At 41.1% G+C, this 21770-nt stretch overlaps 2 protein-coding genes across 2 annotated transcripts; both read left to right on the plus strand.

The window, feature by feature from the left end:
* The first annotated feature begins 872 nt into the window (after positions 1–872).
* Positions 873–6576, plus strand: nbl1 (NBL1, DAN family BMP antagonist). Its single transcript, XM_079297228.1, has 4 exons — positions 873–1301; positions 2460–2640; positions 3895–4006; positions 5873–6576. Exons 2-4 carry the CDS (start codon positions 2468–2470, stop codon positions 6146–6148), a joined length of 561 nt encoding a protein of 186 aa, XP_079153354.1. The 5' UTR covers positions 873–1301; positions 2460–2467; the 3' UTR covers positions 6149–6576.
* A 4882-nt stretch (positions 6577–11458) lies between these two features.
* On the plus strand, positions 11459–15129 carry tmem88bl (transmembrane protein 88b-like; the record flags this gene model as incomplete). The annotated part of the gene is made up of 2 exons (XM_079266134.1): positions 11459–11752; positions 14465–15129. 2 exons carry the CDS (start codon positions 11459–11461, stop codon positions 14690–14692), a joined length of 522 nt encoding a protein of 173 aa, XP_079122260.1. The 3' UTR covers positions 14693–15129.
* Between the last annotated feature and the right edge of the window lie 6641 nt (positions 15130–21770).

The raw sequence follows: 21770 nt of genomic DNA on the forward strand, positions 1-21770 counted from the left end.
AGATCCTTTCCAGCTGAAGACAGAGCCCAACCTTGCACTCCTCACACATCCAGTCATTCGGTCTCCTCCTGTCCATCCTCCTCCAAAAACCTCGCTGGACTTTCCTCTCCCTGGTAGATATCCTCGACATTGCTTCCACTATTTACAAAATGACTACGACGATTCTGGGGCGTCATTCATGCCGAGTCGGCAACCGGGCCAGAGCCGAGCTCGGGCCGATGCTGGCTCCGGTTATTTTAGATTACGGCCCAGTGACGGCATCCGGAATCGGGCCGGTGTATTCGGCCCGATTCTGGGGCGTCATTCATACCGAGTCTCAGCCGAGTCGGCAACCGGACCCGGCCCGATGCGTTTCTTCCGGCGTGCCGGGCTTATGCCGGATCTGGGCCAGGTCATTTTGGCTACCTGGGTATGCAGTAAATTATTGTTATTTGTGTTCATTGGTAAGTAGAATTTGACGTTGAAGTGCCTTGCAGCATTTGCTTTGAGTCTGTCAGTGGTTTCACTCCAAACATATTGAGGCCTTAATTAGATCAAGTTGTCACGAGCACGTGATGTTGACATAATTTCAACTTCCTAGATAAAACAAAAATGGATCAAAGCATTTTATCTGTTGAATGATCTGTTTTCCAGTTGTGTTGCATTATCACCGTTTTAGTGTTTTAATTTGAATACCCCAAAAACGTGTGAGTACGACATTGCCAGATTGCAAAGATAACGCATGACACTATTTGTGTTTCTATTTGCATTTTTCCCCTGTGAATCTGATCTGCGATCTGGCCTCGTTCCTACTTTGGGAAACATTTGAAACCTTTCCAACAGTCCCCCTCCTCTTCCTCCGCCTCCGTTTTCTTCCAGAAACGGCACAGCAGGACCCCTGTCTGGGGGCTCAACCGCGCCTAACCTCTGCTCCGGAGTTTTACAACAAAAGAAAAACAACTTGGAAAGTGTTTCTCGGCAGAGTTACGAGGGAATTAAACATTGGACGGGCAGAGAGAACAAATGGGAGGGCCGGTGTGAGTCGATGGACTCGGTGATGAGATAGCGCGCATAAGTAATCCCATCTCTCCATCCTTTCCCCGTCAGGCGCACGGTTCTGTTTTCTTTCCGGATGATGTAACTGTTTTATGACAGACTGGGCTCGGACGTATTTCCTCGCCTCCTGACGAAGTGCTCACATTGTCCTGACATTATCAGCGGACGCTGATATCCGACAGCAAACCGCATCCTCTGGTTTTAGCAGGAGAGGGCTGAGCTCCGCGGGACGTTGCGCAGTGCTCCACAGGCGGCTCCTCGCGCTGGTAAGTGTCTCCACGGGGTTCGTTACTCAGAAAGTAACTTTTACGCCATTACTCATAGTTTAAAAAGTGTAGTGTATTAGTAGCTTCCACTTGATACTGTCGGTAGGCAGCCTCCGAGAGCTGCTAACACGTTACGGTACTTCTCTATAACGTTACTTTCCATCCGTTAGTGAGCTGCGACACTTGTTTAAAATGTTGCAACTTCTCCCAACTTCCGAAGTAACTCGATGAAAAAACATGAACTTGCCGGGGAAAAATCAGGGGAATCACGTTGCCTAAACTATAAGGCAAGACCGAGTGCGATACTTAACAATGAAGTCAGAAGGGAAGAATTCTTCACCTCTTTGTGTCAACCGGAATAACTGACGTTACCGTAGGTTAAGTTACTGGGAACTGCTCCCGTACCAGAGATTGTGTAACACACTATTTTAATTCAGATTTAACCATTTAATCTGTATAACATGTCAGAAAAAAAGAACGAGTTTTGAATCACCACTGTGTTAGAGACAGTGAGTCAATAATACTCATTCGTCACTTTATTATACACAATAGATAAGGAGAGCTCTATTGATTCTTGTAGGTAAGGTGTCTTGTGTCAGAGACATATGGAAGTGCTGAAAGGTGTGTCTATGTGGGTGACCACCGAACACTTTTTTATAAGCAGCAGGAGAAAACGATTTTGTGGGCTGTAAATGACGTGACTGGCTGAAGCATTTTTAAAGGCGAGTGTGAAACAGAGCAGACGACAGACGATTAGAGTCCGGCGGTAGGAGCAGACATTTGCCTGTCTCCCCCCATGGTATTGTCTCTTCTTGGACACTAGTCAGTATAGTGTTGTTCTCACTGCAGCTGGTGATTCAGATAATTAGGAGGTTGTCTCTTTTAATCATTCAAATGAGTCAAACACGCGACTGCAGAAAATATGAAGTAAAGAGCCCCCTGGGGTTTAAGCTGCGAATCAAATTGCCAATTTACATCTGGAAGAATATGCTGAGTCCTAATTTCACACAGTAACTGTAAATCCAGGCAACATCCGACCAGTGCACATCAGAGAAAAACATCAAGAGAGTTTGTGACTTTCCTCTTTTGCATGTGTGTGTGTTTTTGTGGAACAAGATCAACAGAGCGGTGAAATGCTGTGGTTTTCTGCCCCTTTAGGTGCAGTCATGTGGCAGAGGATTCAGATTTGTTGGGCACTGTTTGCACTGTATTCAGCGGCACCGCCTGCACACATCAACCGCCTGGCGCTGTTCCCTGACAAGAGCGCCTGGTGCGAAGCCAAGAACATCACACAGATAGTCGGGCACACGGGTTGTCAGCCTCGCTCTATTCAAAACAGGTCAGGATGAAGGCCCTCTCTGTCTCGCTCTTTGTCTGTCTGACAAGTTCTCTGCAGCTGAAAAAAAAAGTGAACAGGTTAATGCAGAAATGTATTTTAGATTTTTGTATTTTTTTTTGCCATGTAGTAGTTATTTGTTTCAAATGAATTCAGTTAAAATCAACTTGCATGGTCTGTAATCCATCCATTCCACTTGAAGGATGAAGAAATAACAAATGACTTTCACTTCACGATGTCGGGCGAGTTTCAATTCTACATGTTGATTTCTGTACTTTAAATAAATGTGAATCAGTTGACAAACTACCTCAACAAATTATCTAAGATTGTTTAGGAAACTGCAAACATTGATATTAAAGCCGAAACACTGGTGATATTAATATGTTTATTATTGTCAACAAATCCGAATGAAAAAGACCAAAACCAACAAAGCCCATTGGTTCCCACTGAGGACATAAATCCGAAGAAACGGGTCATGAATGTGTTCCTTCATGTAAAAAAAAAATAAAAAGGGCCACATAAAAGAACTAAACTAAAACAGCTGAGCACTGCACCTTTTAGCAAACAATACTAAAACAGGATTACAGAAGTACTGCATTTATTTAGAGACTATTTTCAGCCAATGATTTGTTGCTCTAGTGCAGCAGGCTCATGTTAACGACGGAACATGTCATCCAGTGCAACAATGTGGCTCAGTGATGTGTTTTTGTTTATGAATGGAGTAATACACTATGTCATGCTATGGCCACACTGAAAACACTTGTTACAAGGATCAATTTGTTGCTTTGTTCTTTTCATGGTATTTGTTGACAAATAGAATACCACCAGACGTATCCTTTCTTTCTGTGTGCTTGATCTGTAGTCAGTGGACAAAACATGCAAATGTAACACTGTGACCCGTACAAGTCATTTCTATACCGCCTTCGAGTTACTCGTAACAGTTCTGTAGTTATTCTAGTAACAACGACTCAGGAAATATTTACAAGTATTCCTCCTTAAGCTGCAGTCCCCACAGTGACAGTGACATGTACATGTTTTGCACACTACTTTTTATGTTCAACAAAATATTATTTGGGAAAGGACACACTCTCATCTTATAAGGAGACGTTTCCCAGTGATTCACTTTACATTTGAAGAACAAGTCTCCATTTTGTGTTTGGCCTGAGGCTACCAGACATCCACAGGTCTTGCTTTCACAGGCGTGAACGCTCTGGCTGCATATGAATCATGCACTAATGCACTCTGTCCTCCTCACAGAGCGTGTCTGGGTCAGTGTTTCAGTTACAGCGTCCCCAACACGTTCCCACAGTCAACCGAGTCCCTGGTGCACTGTGACTCCTGCATGCCTGCCCAGACACAGTGGGAAGTGGTAAGATTTATGGCACATTAGCTCATTGCGAGCACACACCGACACAGACTTTTCAAACTCGCACACAAAACCACAGGTTTCAAACATGAAAGAATCCCTGTTCACTGGCTAACACAAAGCAGGAGAAAAAAGAAGAAAGAAATAGAGAAGTTCTAATAAATGTGTGCCACAATTTGTGCAGTGCCCTCTATGGGTTACCTATGACCCTTATTAATCCTGTATCTTATATTCCTCAAAAGTTCATTGTCTGTGTTTGCCAGAATGAATCCAGTCTTTCCACAACAAAGGCTTTGTAGCGAGGTGTAGTTTGGAAAGCTGCCAGGTAGGCTAGGCGGGTGGGACTTCAGGTGGGGTCGCCTCATGTTTCAGTGGAAAATATTGTATCTCTTGGAGTGCACTGCTGTTACCTGATAGATTAATTCATTTTCATACTATTTTGTTGCTTGACAAAATCCAGAGAAAGTGTGTTCACAATCTCAGATTACTTCTAACTATCTGGAAATGGATGTTTTTGTCTGTGGTTATGAGTGCTGTTGCAGGGCTTTAAACTAAATTCAGTTTGAGACAAAACAAATTCAGCTCTCATGAAAGAGGATACTGCTCCGTGCTGGTTTGGCACTTGGTGGTAGATCTTGATAAAACTGCTGAATTATCGTTTTCAATGGATCATGGAAACTGTGGGAGGAAGTTGCGTGATGTCTTGAGCGCTAGAAGAGCTTGTGCAAAATTGAGGTTTACAAGGTGCTCGTTTATTTTCTGTTCATTTTATATTCATTCCATGGCGCGACCATTTTCTTTGCATGAAAATACAAAACCCTTTAACAAAGCAAAAAACACAGCACTAAAGAGTAAGAATTGAACCAAAAACACGCACACATCATCCATTCACAGTAGCAGTGTGCACATACTGTAAATATCAGATTTCCTTAGAAGGAAAGATAGTAACATAACAAAATAGAATACCTCAATTAATACAAGCACATAAATATGTACACCAAGAAAGAATAAATAAAAGAAGTACAAATGGAAAAATAACCCAAGAAAATTCCCTCACCTTAAATGTTCACAGTAGTTTCGTGTCAGTGTTGCTTACTCATTGTATGCCTTTACAAAGTAGTAGTACATTAGAAATACATATGACAACAACAAAAGCATCATACACCCGCAACTCTTATACAGCTACAAATTCAATTGATGTGTTTTTGTTCAGAATGTTCTTTAATTTAATTTTGAACAACATAATTCCTTTATTGTTTTAAACTGCCTTTATTTTTTTAAATTCGTTTTAAAACGACATTTTATTTTGTAGGGCAGGAAGGAAAGTATTGTTCGCATTGTGACGTATTTCAACTTATCCTGAAGGAAATGCATACAAATGTAACACAATGATGACTATCGATCATCATTGTCGACCTGAGTATCAATCTATCTAGCCTCAATCAATAGTCAAAGACAGAGAAGCGATAATAAATATATTTATAAAATATTAAAACTATGAATATATCTATAACACCTGTATTACTTAACATAATAATATAATAATACATTTCTAATAAAGGATTACATTATTTTATCACATCTGTTACCGTTCAGTGTATAAAAAAAGTGGAGGATTTCAGACCACTTTGGTATAAAGTGGAAGATTTAAGAACAAGGCCAAATATAAAGTTCAGTTCCTGTTTGTTAGGTTGCTGAGAGTACAGGGTTTGACAAACCAGCAGAAATGCAGCAGCCATTGACTTTGTAACTCTATAGAAATAAACACAACACTTAACTCTCTCTCTCTCTCTCTTTATGCATATATGTGTTTGTATGTAATTAATTGCGTGTGTGTGTGTGTGTGTATGTATGTGTGTGTGTGAACAGGTGACTCTGGAGTGCCCGGGCAGTAAGGAGTCTCCTCATGTGGATAAGCTGGTTGAGAGAATCTTCCACTGTAGCTGCCAGTCCTGCAGTAAAGAAGGTGGCCAGGAGGGGGCGGTGATGCAGCTGTATTCAGCAGACAACGTCCTGGACGCTCCGTCTGACACCCTCAGCGGTGCTCAGACTCACCCTCTGCCCCCTTCAGACACACACTCTAAAAAGCATGCTCACCCACACACAGACCATCACACACTACCACACACATCTGATGGAGGATAGGTACGACTTTTTGTTGCTCATCTTTCACGACCTCTCTCCTCCACACTGCATCCTTTGTACCAATCTGTAGTATTGTAAAGGCACTTTGAAAAGATGGCTTCAGGTCAGTCAAAAAGTTTCTCTAAAGGCACACACACACACACACACACACACACACACACACACACACACACACACACACACACACACACACACACACACACACACACTCACTCACTCACTCACTCTCTCACAAAGCCATGCTATCAGATTACACTCTATTGTATATAAACTCGTACAAACACACCAAGCTAAGCATTCTTTTTGTTTTTTTCTGACTAAACATGCAAATGTGTGCATCCAGACATGACATGTCTGTTAATCTGTAATCTGTAGTCTCATTCCTTTTTTTCCCGCTTTAATGCAATAAATTCTATTGTTGTAATAACTGCCCGTTTGTTTTATTTGTGGTATTCATAGTGCCAGTTAATTCTCTCCTCTTCTGTCACAGTGAGCATCACAAGAAATGGAGTTGGAGAAAGTGTTTTTGTGTTGAACCAAAGAAACAGCCACATCTTTCTTTCACTGTCTCTAAAACTGAAGTAGTTTTCTTTATCATCGTGCGGCTGTTGTTTGAATTTTTGGCCACGGCACATGGTTTATTTTCTTTGGTCAACAAAACCACCGCGGACAAATATTTAATAGATGTTGGTTCTGCTTACTGGAGCACAGAAGAGGTGCATGATGGGAAGAGACCCTGCCTGCTTCATTGGCCTGAATACGATCTCAGTGTGCCAGACAGCTTAATGAGATGCTGTGATGGAAAAGCCACAGAGAAAGTTTTACACATACTTTCCCTTGTTTATCCATGTTATTCATGATTTTTGTACTTTAAGAAAAATGCAGAATTTAAAGGATGACATTTTTTCAAGTCTGTCTTAAAGCAATGCTCACATGCCCATCAAGGAGTTTTTTTGATTTATTCTTAGCGTGTCTGCAAAGTAAGAGATGGGGGGGAAACCCACTGTCCTCACGCTGTGCAAAAATGCCTTTAAAAGTCCGGCTAAAGCTAATATCAGGTTACAGTCTTTGTATTTCAACAGACAGCGTTTACTTGCCGAGCTGCTGCAGAAAGATAGTAACAAAAAAGACCTTTGACGATATCCACTTGATGAAACTCAAACCGTTGACTTTGTGCCCGCTGTCCATTAGTCATGTTACTAAGGCATCTCTTCACAGTAAGTATGGAGAGAAACAACAACCAAGAACTCTGTCAATGTACATTTGGGCATTTGAAAAAAATGTGAATCTATTCTTTGAAGTATGTTGATTCACAATGGAAAAAGTATCCAACAGAGTTCTCTTAATTTAGGTTCAAAATGTAATAATAATTGGCATTAATTGAATCAATACATTAATATAAAAACGTTTTTCTTTTCTTTTTTGCTATAAAGTAAACATAACGATATAACATTTCTGTTTCATTCCTCCCAAAACCTCCTTAAAGTTTTCTGGAAAGATATATGTAATTTAATACAAACTCTAAGGAAACTAGAAACAGTGGTCAACTTTCAACTCCACTTTCAATTTGTGCATTTAACTAGTTTATCACTAATGATAATAGAGAGTATTTTAATCAGTGAACAGCAGGTCAGCTGACCTGAATTAGTCTACAGACAAGCAAACAGTTTAACATTAAGTTTCTAATAATACGTTTTAAAGGAGCATTTTTTCCAAGGAAATCTTTTTTCTCTTATATAGTTTTGAATTACAAAGTTGTTTCTAGTAACAGATTTTTCCCCTATAAATTCTGACTTGTAGTATTGCAATCTGGACTTCAAGAGTGTACTTTATTGTGGAATGCTGAACTGATGTCACTTAATACGGTAACAAGAAATAATAAATAACACGAACAATACAGGAATAACATTCATCTTATCACATTAGTACTCGATGTTGTTCATGAAAATATCACAGGGAATGAAATTGTAGTCGAATCAAAAATATGGCTGTTAAAATACTGACCTTATTTTATCCTTTTAGATATGTGATAATAGACGGACAGACAGACAGACAGACAGACGGACAGCCGGACGGACGGACGGACGGACGGACAGACGGATAGACGGATAGATGGATAGATAGATAGATGGATAGATGGATAGATGGATAGATGGATAGATAGATAGACAGATAGACAGATAGATAGATAGATAGATAGACAGATAGATAGATAGATAGATAGATAGATAGATAGATATATAGATAGATATACAGATAGATAGATATACAGATAGACAGATAGACAGATAGACATATAGATATATAGATAGATAGATAGATAGATAGATAGATAGATAGATAGATAGATAGACAGATGGATAGATGGATAGACGGATAGACGGATAGACAGATAGACAGATAGACAGATAGACAGATAGATAGATAGATAGATAGATAGATAGATAGACAGATAGATGATGAATTGAAGTAGTGAATGAAGATGAATCACCATGGCAACCTGCAGGATGCTGTTCAGTAAATGAACGGTGAGTGACCTCGTACGGAGAGCGTTACAGGAGGAACATTGTTTGAAGTGGCTGCCAAATGATTAAATAAATCGGTGCAATGTTTCGTTTGAAAAGTTCACAGAGAGTCCAGCAGATGTCATCAGATGTTACAGGTGGAGTCTAGAAAGGTTATATTTACTGTAAGCCTCTTTACTTACATTTCCCACTCCTATAGAGCCAGACACTAAACACGCTGAGCCACAACATCTCAACCATAGACTCTCTGCAGCATCTCTCCTCTCCTTCATCAATCATTCCCTCATCTCTATCTCTACTTCCCCACACAGTATCATCCAGTTCTCGTCAGCTCCGTGCAGATCATCTCGTCTTTTTTCCCTTGTTCCTTGTAATTCAATTTGAACAGCGAAAGGTTGACTGTCTGTCTGTGCTGCAAAACAAATCGATCACTGCTTATCTCCTGACCACACATCTGATGCACTGAAGATTGGTGAAAAGCAGACTGCAGAGGGAAAAACTCAGAGGAACATTTCCAAACATATCTCAGTTTATTGTGATATATTGACTTGTTTATCAAGCTTTGACTTACTTATTTTCCTGCTTAAAACATGTACTTGTTCTGTTCTCTTTCACACTGCAGGCCTTGATGCTTATCATCTTTCACCTACAAACTCCTCATTTCTTATCTTATAATATATGTTTTCTGATACAGTTTTGGGGGATTTATTTTATTGTAGCCTATTTTGATCTGTGACAGAGTCACTATTTAGAGTATGTGTGACCTGATACCCGGATGTCATTTTACTGAGATGTTATCTGATTATATGCTAAACTTGAATACACTTATGTCACTCTATTGGACCGACAACAAGATGAACAGATCCAGGCTACGAGCAGCCTTTGTAATAATTCAGTACGGCCTATTTTAATTATTGTTTAAACAGACAAACACAACATACTGCCTCTATAGAATTGGCTTATTGTTGAAGAATAACTTAATATAATGTTCGACTGTAATCTCATAATGTAGTCCAGATTTGTCTTTTAGGACATTTTACAACAATTTAGTGCATGGTATCATTTATAGTTATAATATCTATCAGTTGTAAGCCATCAATAAGAACAACGACAGGTTGTAAAAATCACTTTCTTTGGTTAGTGTTTATCCTTTATATTTGATAACAATGCTTTTAGAAATGTTGGTAATTCATAAATGAGTAGAAATTTCTTATTTTTTTAATAAGTGATCAAGTTTACATTAAATGCACAAGTGTTAGTAATTAACCCCACGGGGTTTTACAACAATCCACCAAGTCTACAGTCGGCTAATAAGTTGATAAATTGATTTCAATATGTATCACAGTGGAAGATTTTACACAACCTGGCAACCTGAAAGTTGCTCTTAATGATGCATGTGACTAAAAACCATTAGTGACCTAAATACAGCCGTTATCTGAAACGTGTATCCCCATTATTAAGGGTGAGACAGAAACTGTACAGCAATGATGTAGAACATCCTTTATAAACCCAGCCCAGCCCTTTGTGTGTCTTGGGTCCGTTTCACACGTTCGTGTGGCACTACCCGTAGGGATGCGTTCACGAGTGTCGTGTTGAAATGTTCGAAACAAAAATATTGCAATTTCAAATTGTTACGAGACCGCGTGGGCGCGCGCTGAACGGTAGTGCGCGCGGCCCGGAGTCGCTCGCCCTCACAGACGCGCAGAGGCTCCTCAAACAGATTCACCACAGCAGCACAGGGTTCAACTCACAGGCGCTCTCCTCCGCTGCTGTTTATACAAGTGTATACACAAGTGTTCATTTTATTTTGAGGCAAAATTAGGAGCTCTGACTGGATTACCGGGAGAAGAACTCAAACACAAACACATCGGAGGGATTACCGGGATACTTGGAGGTAGGCAACAATATTCTCATTAATGTATAACGTGTTTATCATAGGATACATAGCGACTCTATACATTCATGCTTGTGACATCAGGATTTAACAGTTTACAGACTACACAGAGCAACCAAGTCTAAACTAAAATATGAACAGAAACTATAGCAACAGTAATGTATCCATCAAGGCAAAGGACCATCTGAAGCAGCATGATGAAGGTGTGTTCAAACTGCTCTGAGAGCAGCAGGACATTTGTCCCGTCCGGTGTGATGCTCCTGGTTGTCTTCAGCTCAGCAGCAGGTCGTTCAGGGTTAGACGATAAGGCTCAGGGCTGCATTATCTTAAAATGCACCGTATTGGCATACAGGCCGGGATTTAGTGACAAAGCCCTGATCGATGAGATCGACCGGAGGAGCGATGGGAAGACATAAGACAAAAGTGTGTGTGTGTGTGTGTGTGTAAAGTATTTTCATTTACATAATGAGTTATTAGCTGCTTGGATTCAATAAAGAAGAGGGCGGTGGGAGGACAGGCCTCTGCAAGGTTTTTAAATTCAGCATGTGCAACAATTAGATTAGCTTATATCAAATAATTAACGTGTTTTGTGTGTGATTCAACATGAAAAAAGTGAGAAGACATGGATTTATTTATCTTGCAAATATGTTTAAAGGCCTCTTTTCCCATTTCATATTTTCATAATATTACAATTTAAATGAGTACAGTAATGTTTTGCAAGCATCATCTCTTATGTTCTCTTTTACATTCATTAAATATAAACATTGATAAGTCAAGGGATGTATCAGTAACTGCCTGTAACCACCCTGCAGTCTGAATCAGAACAATTCACCCTCAGCCTGATTTAAACAGAGTCCGCTCTCTCTTTGTCTGTCTCTCTTCTGGCTCAGGATGTGTGGTATGGACGTGGACTTGGACGATGGCGGTTCAGGCGAGGAGGAGAAAGAGGAGGAGTTCTGGATCGGGGAGGAAGTGAAGATTCTGCCCCCTCCTGTGGCCCACAGTGGGGGCAGTGCGTGGGGCAGCCGCCGGGGCAGGTTTGGCTGCCTGGCCTGCGGGGCAGCGCTCCTCCTCTGGGACCTGTGTGTCATCTTAGCCAGTGCTTTGCTCCTGGCGCTGGTCTTCTCTGTGGTGCTGTTGCCTGCAATGCTGCTGCTGTACGCCGGTTTCCTGTGCCACTCCAGGGTGAGATATTACCCTGTTTATTCTCTTTGCAGCAAGTACAAGCTGAGAGGAAAAGTTTACTGTTATTCTAGACCCCTTGAGTGTGATTTGAGCTACAAAATGCAAGTTGTAAAGTTGCTTCTGAGCTAATCCTGAATCTGAATGATCAGTCAGACAGAGTGAACAATCTGCTATCATACATATTAAAACAACGATATATTTTGTATGTAAACAGAACAAACTGGAATCATTGTTTCTGTAGAAACAGTGTGTGAATCTGGTATTTGCAGTATTTGGAACAAGACTTAAGGTATAACAATGTTAACAATCTTGAAAAACAACAATACTTGGTTTCCTGTCGTACAATTCTTGCCAGATATTTACTGCATTGATTCTCTCCACCACACTTCACTGTGTATTAACCATTAATCCTCACAAGTTTAGATTTGGTTGCCCATGGCAAGTCCGGAACAACTAATCACCGTGCATTGTTCTTAAAAGCCTTGTAAATGTCCAGGTATTGGTCTAAGAAACTAGACACATGTCTTTTAACTGCAACATCTCTAATTAGATTCCAGGTTGTGACCTCTTGCATTTCACCCCTTTCCTTATTCCACGTGTTTCATGTCTATCTTAAATTTCATCTGACAAAATAAAGGCAAAAAGGCACAAAATAATTATTAAAAAAAAAGAAAATAATCTGTAATTGGGGCATCTAGGTGACAAGTTGTAAAGCTCAAAACTTTAAATTGTTTTAAATTTCTATGACATCATGGATTTTTCTTGCAGTTCCTGAAAGTGGGAACTTTGGTGCACATCTTGAGGATAATTAAAGCTGCTATAGTCATTCTTTTTTACATTAAAAATCATTCAAATATATTGCGGCAAATGTAGCTCATAGAGACGAATCCAATTTAGTGTTTCCAGCATCAGCAAGCGGCTGTATTAAACAAAAAACAAAAAACAAAACCCACTGTTCGTACCCAGCAACAAATGATGGACAGACACAGTTAGCGACTAGCTGGGGAACATGATGGAGCATTAATCAGCTGAAGAGACAGATGTTTTTCTTAGAAGGTGATGGAGAGCAAAGCAGAGCTAAAAGCAGAGCGAATATCGCATCATGTGGACAATGAATGATAACGTTGCTCCATAACTGCAGGCTGTGGAAATAAGATACTGTTAGCTAACAAGTTCGACAGTTTAAAATGTGGTATGTTCAGCGTTGTGTTTACAGCTGGTCTTTGCTGCCTCCAAGTGGCAAGAAAAAATATTTAGCAAAGCTTTAAAAGGATCGCGCTCTGTGCCAACATGACGGTATATTGACAAATCATTAAGAAGGAGGAATTTGCAGTCTGTCTCCTTTGACTTCACTGGAAGTTTAGGCAAGTAATCCTATGTAATTTACTCTCATGAAGACTGGCACCTGGAGTCTTAGAGAAAAACATACAATCAAAGCCTGAAGGGAAGTATTTGTGGCTGGACAGTAATACATTGGCACCATCTGCACAAAGGTGTTCAGGCTTATTCTTCATGTTTGTACGAGTTGTTTTTTTATTATCAACAACAAGCTCTTCCAAAAAAAAAGAAAAGTGAACTTGAATGCTGGAGCCTGTCAGTGCTTCTTGTAATGCGGTGAGGAGAAGGGTGAGGCTGTTTTTTTTGTGAGTCACATGCAGAGCAGACAGATCGTCAGTAGAACATGGTGCGTCCTGGCATCACGCCAAGAAGATCTACAGCTCTAACTTTGGTTTGCTGGACAGGTCACAACATCACAGACGATCTTTGATACAGTTGGTCCTGCGGACCAGCGGTTGCCTGTTGAATGATTTGGTTTCTGAAGGCACAGACGTGTGACAGAGCGGACAAATGAAGAACTTGCGAAGCGTGCGCATGCAACAAGACTACGATCAGATTAGGCCAGAGCAAATGTCAGTTCAGAGCAAACAATTACAGACAATGTCAGTCAGTGGCGACAGACTGAACACGGAGAGAGGGCCACTGAGAAGACAAGACTGTCTGATTTGGTTCCAGCACCAGCTGTGCACAGACACACTGACAGCACGACAAGGAGGAATACGTACGCAGTGAAAGCACAGTGTGCACTTGACAGATGTGTGTCTCTGTGTGTGTGTGTGTGCGTGTGTGTGTGTGTTGAACACTGCTGTTGCTAGGGGGCGTTTGTTGAGGGCGAAGCTCCTTTTGAAAAAGCTTACAATAGGAGATCGTTTAGAAAAGGGCTTCAGACGTAATCAAATAATTCTCTGAGTGCGTCTGAGATAATGTACTTGTACTTCATGTGTCTGTGTGTACGTGTCGTGTGCGTGTATTACTCTGGTGTAATGTTCTTGTAAGGATGCAAGTGTGTACTTCTGCAGCTGCCCTTTTTACGTCTTACTTTAGTTTCCATCTCTTTCTCTCGGGCCCATCCTTCCTCTCGCTCGCCCTCACAAGGTGATTGACAGCTCGGAGGGTTACACACAGCTATGGGACACTCCTAATCTGAACTGTAGAGGGAGGCTGGGAGAAACTCTGTCACAGCCCACTACCCACACCGTCCCACTTCTGCACCCTGAGCATATGCAAACACACGCACATGCACGTGCACATACACGATTATCAAATCCTACCTATTTGCTTTTTGACAGTGGAGAAGGAGGTCCTGGTGATGCTAAAATGTTGATGATGTCCTCCTGAGCCCTCTATGATCTCCCTCTGTGTTTGTCCTCATAGGTCCTCAACGCCCCCTCTGCCATGTGTCGTTACCTTGACGATAACAGCTGCTCCGCCCTCATCATTCTTGGTTTCGTGATGATGTCGCCCCTCGTGGTCGTAGCCGCCGCCATCTTCTGCGGGCTGCTCCGACGGTTTCGACTCCTGCTGCTCATTCAGCCGATCACGCGCGCTTGGTACCGAGGACGGCTGCTGGACTGGGCGGGCAGGGTCCACGCCTGGGTCTGACCAAGACCAAGCACGGGGCGCTGATGGTCGGGTATGCTAACAGTCGGGGGGGATCTGAAAGTTGGATTTGTTCAAAATCAACCAGAGAGATACAATTGGGAGACAAAATAACAGAAACACCTCACAATATAATCCATGCAAAAATCAGAGAGATGTTAGCTTAACTAGCCTAGACGCTACGTTTTAAAGACAGATTCTGGCCTTTTGGCAAATACACTTTTTCACATTCTTGCCGAGAGTTAGTTTATGCGTAAAAAGCTTTTTGGGCCTAAAAGGATTTGTTTTGTTGCAATACCAGGAGTGGCCACCGGGACAAAGGTCTCTTAATACATCGCTGGGTTTTTACAGGCTAGCTCTGGAGTAACTTCAGTTCGTTTAACAGTCTCCGCTGGTTGCCTGTCAACCACAGAGTGTAGACAAGACCCCGGGTTGTCAGTTGTCTAGGTCCAGACTGTTGAATCTGCCCATGCCAGTTGACTGCTTCGTCCAGCATCGTGACATGAAACAGCAGTTACTCGATCAAAAGGCAACCGATCGTTGACCGTCGTGGTTTGGTGATTGGTTAGGGAAATTCAAACCCCCCTCTGTCTGATATCAGGCAGGTGGTGCTGTTAGGATACAACCACAATGTATTGTTGTTACGCCTGGGTTTTTGAACAAGACAAACAAACAAGATGTAACTTGTTAATTAGTGAGCTGCAGAAGTGCTGGTAGGTGGATTTTGTTATCTTTAGACAGAGCCAGGCTAGCTGTTTCCCCCTGTTTTCAGTATTTATGCTAAGCTAAGCTAATCACCTCCTGGCTCAACCCTTATACTTAACGGACAGATATGAGAGTTGTGTTCCTCGGAAAGAAAGAAAGTCAGTGTATTTTCCAAAATGTCTGATCACGTTCTGTGATGTTGTTGTACTGGGTTGCTTATCGAAAGGTGCTTTCTGCATTTAAGGTAATTAAATACAAAGATAACAAAACATATTCTGCACTCATTCGATCCAAAGGAACAAAACACATCACAGAAAAAATTCGACTCAAATCATTTTTGTAAAATAAAGGATCAATGTAGGATTTTCATATCAGTATTGCAATATCATGAAGGCTTTAATGCAAGCAACACTCAAAATAATTCAGTAATTTTCTTTTGACAAGGTAGCAGTTCCAAGAGACTAAAACATTGGTGTTCGTTGGTGTTCAATTCGATTTTCTGTATGAAATCAAAAATGTTGTGATTTTGTATTGCCTGTTTGCTAACTATGTTGACGTGGTTACATGTGGGACTTTCTCAGAAATGTATTGCTGTGACGTTATTTGTGGTTGTACATTAGAAGTCTAGCAAAAAGTCATAACATAATTGCAAACATTAAATTTGTTGTTTTGAGTTGGTCCAGTATGTTGAGCTCAATTCCCCGGCACCTTCAAACACTCACAACAGGGTGAATAATGTACCTGGACTTAATATCGTCTGTGAGGTGAATTAAGTGGACAATAATGTTTCTCATCTGATGTAGCATCATTAGCAGCCATGTCTTGTGGGAGGGAAATAAATGAAACAGCATTTTCTTTTCAGATCCATTGTGCCATGATAAAAAACTACCTTCATTATAAAAACAACAGAAGTTGACAGTACGACAAAGTAATGGCTGTTCAGTGGAAGCCATTTGTTAAAGTGAGATTTGAATCATCAGACCGGGGGCTCATTTAAATTTAAATTTATTTAAATTCATCAGTGACACGCATCCTTTTCATCTGCGTGTCACTGCTTCGTAATTAAGTGTTCAGATTTGATTTCTTAAATGAAAGCCCTGAGTCGTATTTCATGATGAGAAGTTATTACTTTTCCTCTGCCAGTTATCATACTGAAATGTCTGTTTAAAATGTTTTTATTTGTTAACGTCAGTCCTGTTATTGATCCTACATTGTATGTCAATTGTTTGTTAACAGTAATGAAGCCCTGTTCGTATTTTTAGAGAACTACGAAGGAAAAGGGTCTTTTTTTATTTTTGCCTAGTTGTATGCTGGTAAACATCACACCTTAAATAATGTTTTGGTAAGATTATGGCTTTTTAAAAAATATTGTTCAGCTTTTCATTTCAGTGCTATCAACAAAACAACAACAGGTTGTTATGTTCACACCTTACAACAATAAAAATAGGCTGGTTTTTTTCTCAGTGTCTCTTTTGTGTCGTGACCTGTTTGTAAAGGTTTGTTGATTCGAGTCCAGTGAGTGACGACTTAACATTTACTCTCTCAAACATACATGCACAACACATGAAAACGCACTGAAGGGCATGATGACCTAAATTCCAAAATAAAACAAGGTGAAAAAGTCTCTGACAGAGCGTGACCCAATGTTGCCATTGATGAAGTGCTCGTCCTTCCTGATAATGTATGTCGTCTATTAAACCACCATATTGACAGATGCGGCATCCTTCTCTTGTTCTGAGAGCCTGCAGTGTGGATGTGTGGTTGTTCTCAGTACACCAGCCCACAATAGGATGGTTGTGTTTACCTCGCAATTTAACAATGTCTGCTAACCAAAAGTATGTGTATCTGCCTGCCTGACAAATACACAAAAGCAGAATGCTGGCCAAATGCGTGGTCAGAATCTCGTTTCCTTATTATTCAATCGGGTATTTAATGGTTTTAAAATGTGGACTATATTCTTTTGACGCAACGTTCTTGTACAGCTGATGGTGTAGACAGCTCGGTCATGCAGTGCTACTGGTCGGCATCACTTTGTTGCGTCTCCTCCTTGTGTAACACGTTTCATTAAGCTTAGAAGTAATCTTCTGCGTGTATACTGTTAACTGCAAAGTGCCTGAAAATGCAGCTGAGCTTTAGTGTGCTCCTCTGAGGTAGAGAGAGGACACTAAACTGGATTGTTTTTTAGTTAAAAAGGAAAATTGTCTTATAATAAGGGTCAGTCACTTGCAGCATTGATCTATGTTGTTAAGTGGTTGGCAAGTAGAATAGATGCAGGGTATGGGGGAGGAAGGACCAGGCTCTGAGCTCTGAAAGCCAAAACCTTCAAGTGGCAGAGTGAGTGCCTTTTTTAAACTATAATTACAGAATACAAAATCCCTTGAAAAGGAGCCAAATTTACTTTTCATTAATGCCACCAGTTCATCATTACTCATTAGTTCCCACCCCATTGAGTCATTTAGTCTAATAGTCTGCATTTGAAACTTTCCATTTGATCTCTTTGAGTGAGTGTAATAACAGAAACTAAAGAAATGAACTCAGAACACTTGATTCTATGCAGTTTATAAAATATGTTATCTTCTACTGGAACCATTAAGTCAACGTATTAGTAAATATGTTGGCATTCAGAAAAATAACTGTTTTAGGACTAAGTGATACAAAATACTAAATTAACAGCTAGCATCTTTGTGAGGCTGTACTATGAGGCACACTGATGCTTTGGGTTGAATGCTAACATCAGTATACTAACATGCCGCTTGTTTTGGTAGCTGGCCGTTTGTTTTTACTCTGTTGTTTCTATCAGTCTGAGACCAAAAGTCTGAGACCGAAATGTCTAACTTTGGCCATCGGCCCCCACCTTAGTTCGCTCATTCTGTATCAAGAAAGCTTGTTCACTTTTTTCTTGGTTCTTCCTCACTGAGACTGTACGCATTCTGTTGTGATGATTGAACTTTCTCTGCGCAGAGAATAAATACTTAAAAGACAACCTGGTTTTCGGTATTATTTATTTCAGCAGTAAAAGACTCACGCAAAGCGGGTATAGGGATATTTTCCACCACAGAAGTTAAAGTGCTAAATTATTTTTGTTGGAACGAGTTAAGTGAGGTTTCAAATGCAGCCGATCCAGGCAAATTCCAAATATGAATGTATTCTTACTTCGTAGTACCTCACCGACTCTTTAGACTTGAATCCATTCTCACAGAGCGATGTGAATGTGGCTATTCAATGTTTGGTTTTGGAAGTGGACTCTGTGATGGATGCTTCTGTGCGCCTGAGTGCCGCTTTTGACGAAGAGAGTCTATTGGACAATATTTCAGAACAGATGTATCAATGAGGAGAATGCATATGTACTGACTGCAACTGTTAGCTCTAATGGTTCAGTCCAAACACTATAGTACCATACTATACCATAATATTCACTATACTGCTAAGATCATTAGTACCTGTGAGTCTCTTAAGGACATTTTATTGTTGTCGTCAAAGTGAAAGTAAATGACACCCTCTGGGTCATGATTATTTCTTTAATCTATATATTTATATCGTGGCAACTTTCACACAGTTCCCAATGAGTGGTCTCCATGCAAACTTGTATTTTTCAGGTATTTTCCATGGCAACTAAATCATAAATGGGATTACTTTTGTAATTTATAATTTTTGGAGCGGAAAACTGTTAAGTTACCAGCAAGTGTAGCTAACGTGTGTGTGCGTGTGCGTGTGCTCCTGATGTCATTGCATCAACTGTCTGGAGCAAAGAGGACCAGGGCCTTTGAGTAATGAGGACGTCACAGTGAACTGCAGAAGACAAAAATAAGCAAGGATCAGCTTTGTGTTACTTTGCCCCAGTCAGGCATGAGACTGGTATCGTCTCTTCTAACTTTCGGTAAGTAAGCAAATAAATGCACTTCCCAAATTCTATATTACTCTAAAACCGCAAGTCACGACCATTACCTCATATTTACCAAAACAATGAAAAACACAGCCCTGTCCTAAAAACCTTTTGGAACGTTTATGAAAAACATTTAATTACTGAAAATGTCAACAAGAAAAGTGAGTTTCTGAATTAATTCCAAAGCAAACAAAGGAACACGACAATTACACTGTCAACTAATCGATCTGCACGATTACAAAAATGTAAACACTGATCACGTCTAATCAACCAATGCACAAAGACCAAACAAAGACCAAACATTAGTTTCATCCCAAATATGCAGCAGGGTTAGATGAAGATGATGTCAGCTGTCAGCAGTGAGTTTGTTTGTGCCCATCCTCCCTCTGCATCCCCTTGTCCTGCAATCTTACTCTCACTTAACCTTCCGTCTTAACACTACCTCAATGTAAAGGAGCTGTATTTAACACAGCATTAATATAGCAGCAAGCAACTACTTGTTATGTTAAGATACAGTGCAGTGTGTACCTAAGTCGCTCTCCCTCTGTGTGTGTCTGAGCTTCTCTGAGTTTTGTTGACATAGCCGGGCCCATTTAGTGCATGTTAATGTGAGTGAGCGTGCCCCATTGCTAGCTCATGGCCGTCGCTCTACACTGCAGCAGACGATGCATCCATCCTGACCAACAGCGTAGTCGCGTAGCACCCACCCTCCACCCGAAACACTGTTAGCTCTTGTCAGCACTTTTGCGTAATTTGCACTGTTAGCGTTGTTAGCACTGTTAGCTATGATCCATCGGCTTGCCCTTAACATGTTCAGAGCCGTTGAGAACCTGTTTTCTGGGCCACTGAAGGGTAAACTATATTACAAGTGGCTGCAGAATTGACACTAAATTGAATCTGTCTCTATGGCAACAGGTGTTTGTGGTATGTGTGTTTATTACGTATGTTAATAAGTGGTGTGCTTGTTCATAGCGTGCTGACAGTGTCAGTGGGATGTATGTTTGTTTTTGTGCTTCCACTGTGTGTGCAGTATAATACCAATATGTTGATGCTGGGACTGTACCACTGTGTGCCTCTATTGTGGGCACGAGTGGCTAAGCAAATAACTGTTAGCGCACAGATGTTACGCTGGCACAACGAGCAAACAAATTCAGATTTCTCAGTTTCTCGGAACATCCTGTGGCAGCCAACGTGATGAAGCACGGGAATAAAGAGGGATAATTACCAACAGGCAGCCAGGCGCAGCGCCTACAGCAGGCTGTCGAGTGTTGACAACACTTCCAGGGCAGAGCTGGGTCGTGGAGAAGTAAAGTGCTTTAAATTGCCGTAATTACTTTTTTGTCATATAGGCTTCATTTTTACACACTCATCCAATTAGCAGCTGGAATGAAGAAGGTATGGAAATCCTCCAGGGCTCTGGAGGAGACGGCATCATCAAAGCCTAACTGACCAGCCAGCTGCCATCAACGACCTGATCACCAAGCAGGGGGCTGGTCTCAGTGCTCAGTGATCTGGAGGGAAGCCAAGTCTCTGGCAGGTCAAACAACAAGGGCCCTGTTCAGACCTGGCATTAATATGTGTCTTGGGTGATCCAATCACAAGCGGGCAGCTCTAAGTACGTCAGTTCACACCTGACATTAGAATACGCCCCAAGTGATCATGTGATCAGATCTCACTTCCCCGCTGCAAATAATCACGTAGGCTACATCATTTATATTTGCGGACACCAGATGCGTTGTTCTTTTTAACCGGCGGGAGACAGCCGTGGTAAAATCCTACATATTCGCATATTCGCTTACATATTCATGGTCAAAATCAACAAATGAGTCCATACTTTTTGGAGTAGGCGATCCTTCAAAGTGGCCCAAGGACACATTTGCGTACACACTAAAAGAATGTGGCCAATAGACTGTATGTTGTTATGAAGTTGACGCAGTCACCCATTGGTTTGTGGGGTACCGTTATGAAGCCTCGCGTTCGGCGTATTGGATTACAGCCGTCGCAATGTTGTTGTTTTTTGCAACCGACAAACGGAAGTTACCATATTTGGAATGCACCGGATCCGGATCTGGTAGCGACAGCGACCTGTCAATCACAGTAAGCCCGCCCTAATGCATACTCCGCTTTATGGTCTATTTTACTTTAAACTGGACAATGAATGAACATCATGCTATATTGAAGAAGACTTGAAACTATAGATTGAGACTATAAACTCATGTTTACAATGTTTACTGAGGTAATAAATCAAGTGAGAAGAAGGGTCATTTTCTCATAGACAACCGGAGGAGTCGGCCCCTGCTGGTCAGTAGAGAGAATGCACGTTTTAAGACACTTCTGCATTAGCCTCACTCGGCAGAACCGGAGGTTGCTGCCTGGGCATTATGCGGCCTAGACCACCTGCAAATGTGGTCTGAACAACGTGAAAAGGAATTTAACGTATCCTCATACAGCGTATCATATGATGTCTTGCTTAACAAAGACGCATTTTGATTT

This window comes from Melanostigma gelatinosum (genome assembly GCF_949748355.1).
Source record: "Melanostigma gelatinosum genome assembly, chromosome: 3".
NCBI classification, from domain to species: domain Eukaryota; kingdom Metazoa; phylum Chordata; class Actinopteri; order Perciformes; family Zoarcidae; genus Melanostigma; species Melanostigma gelatinosum.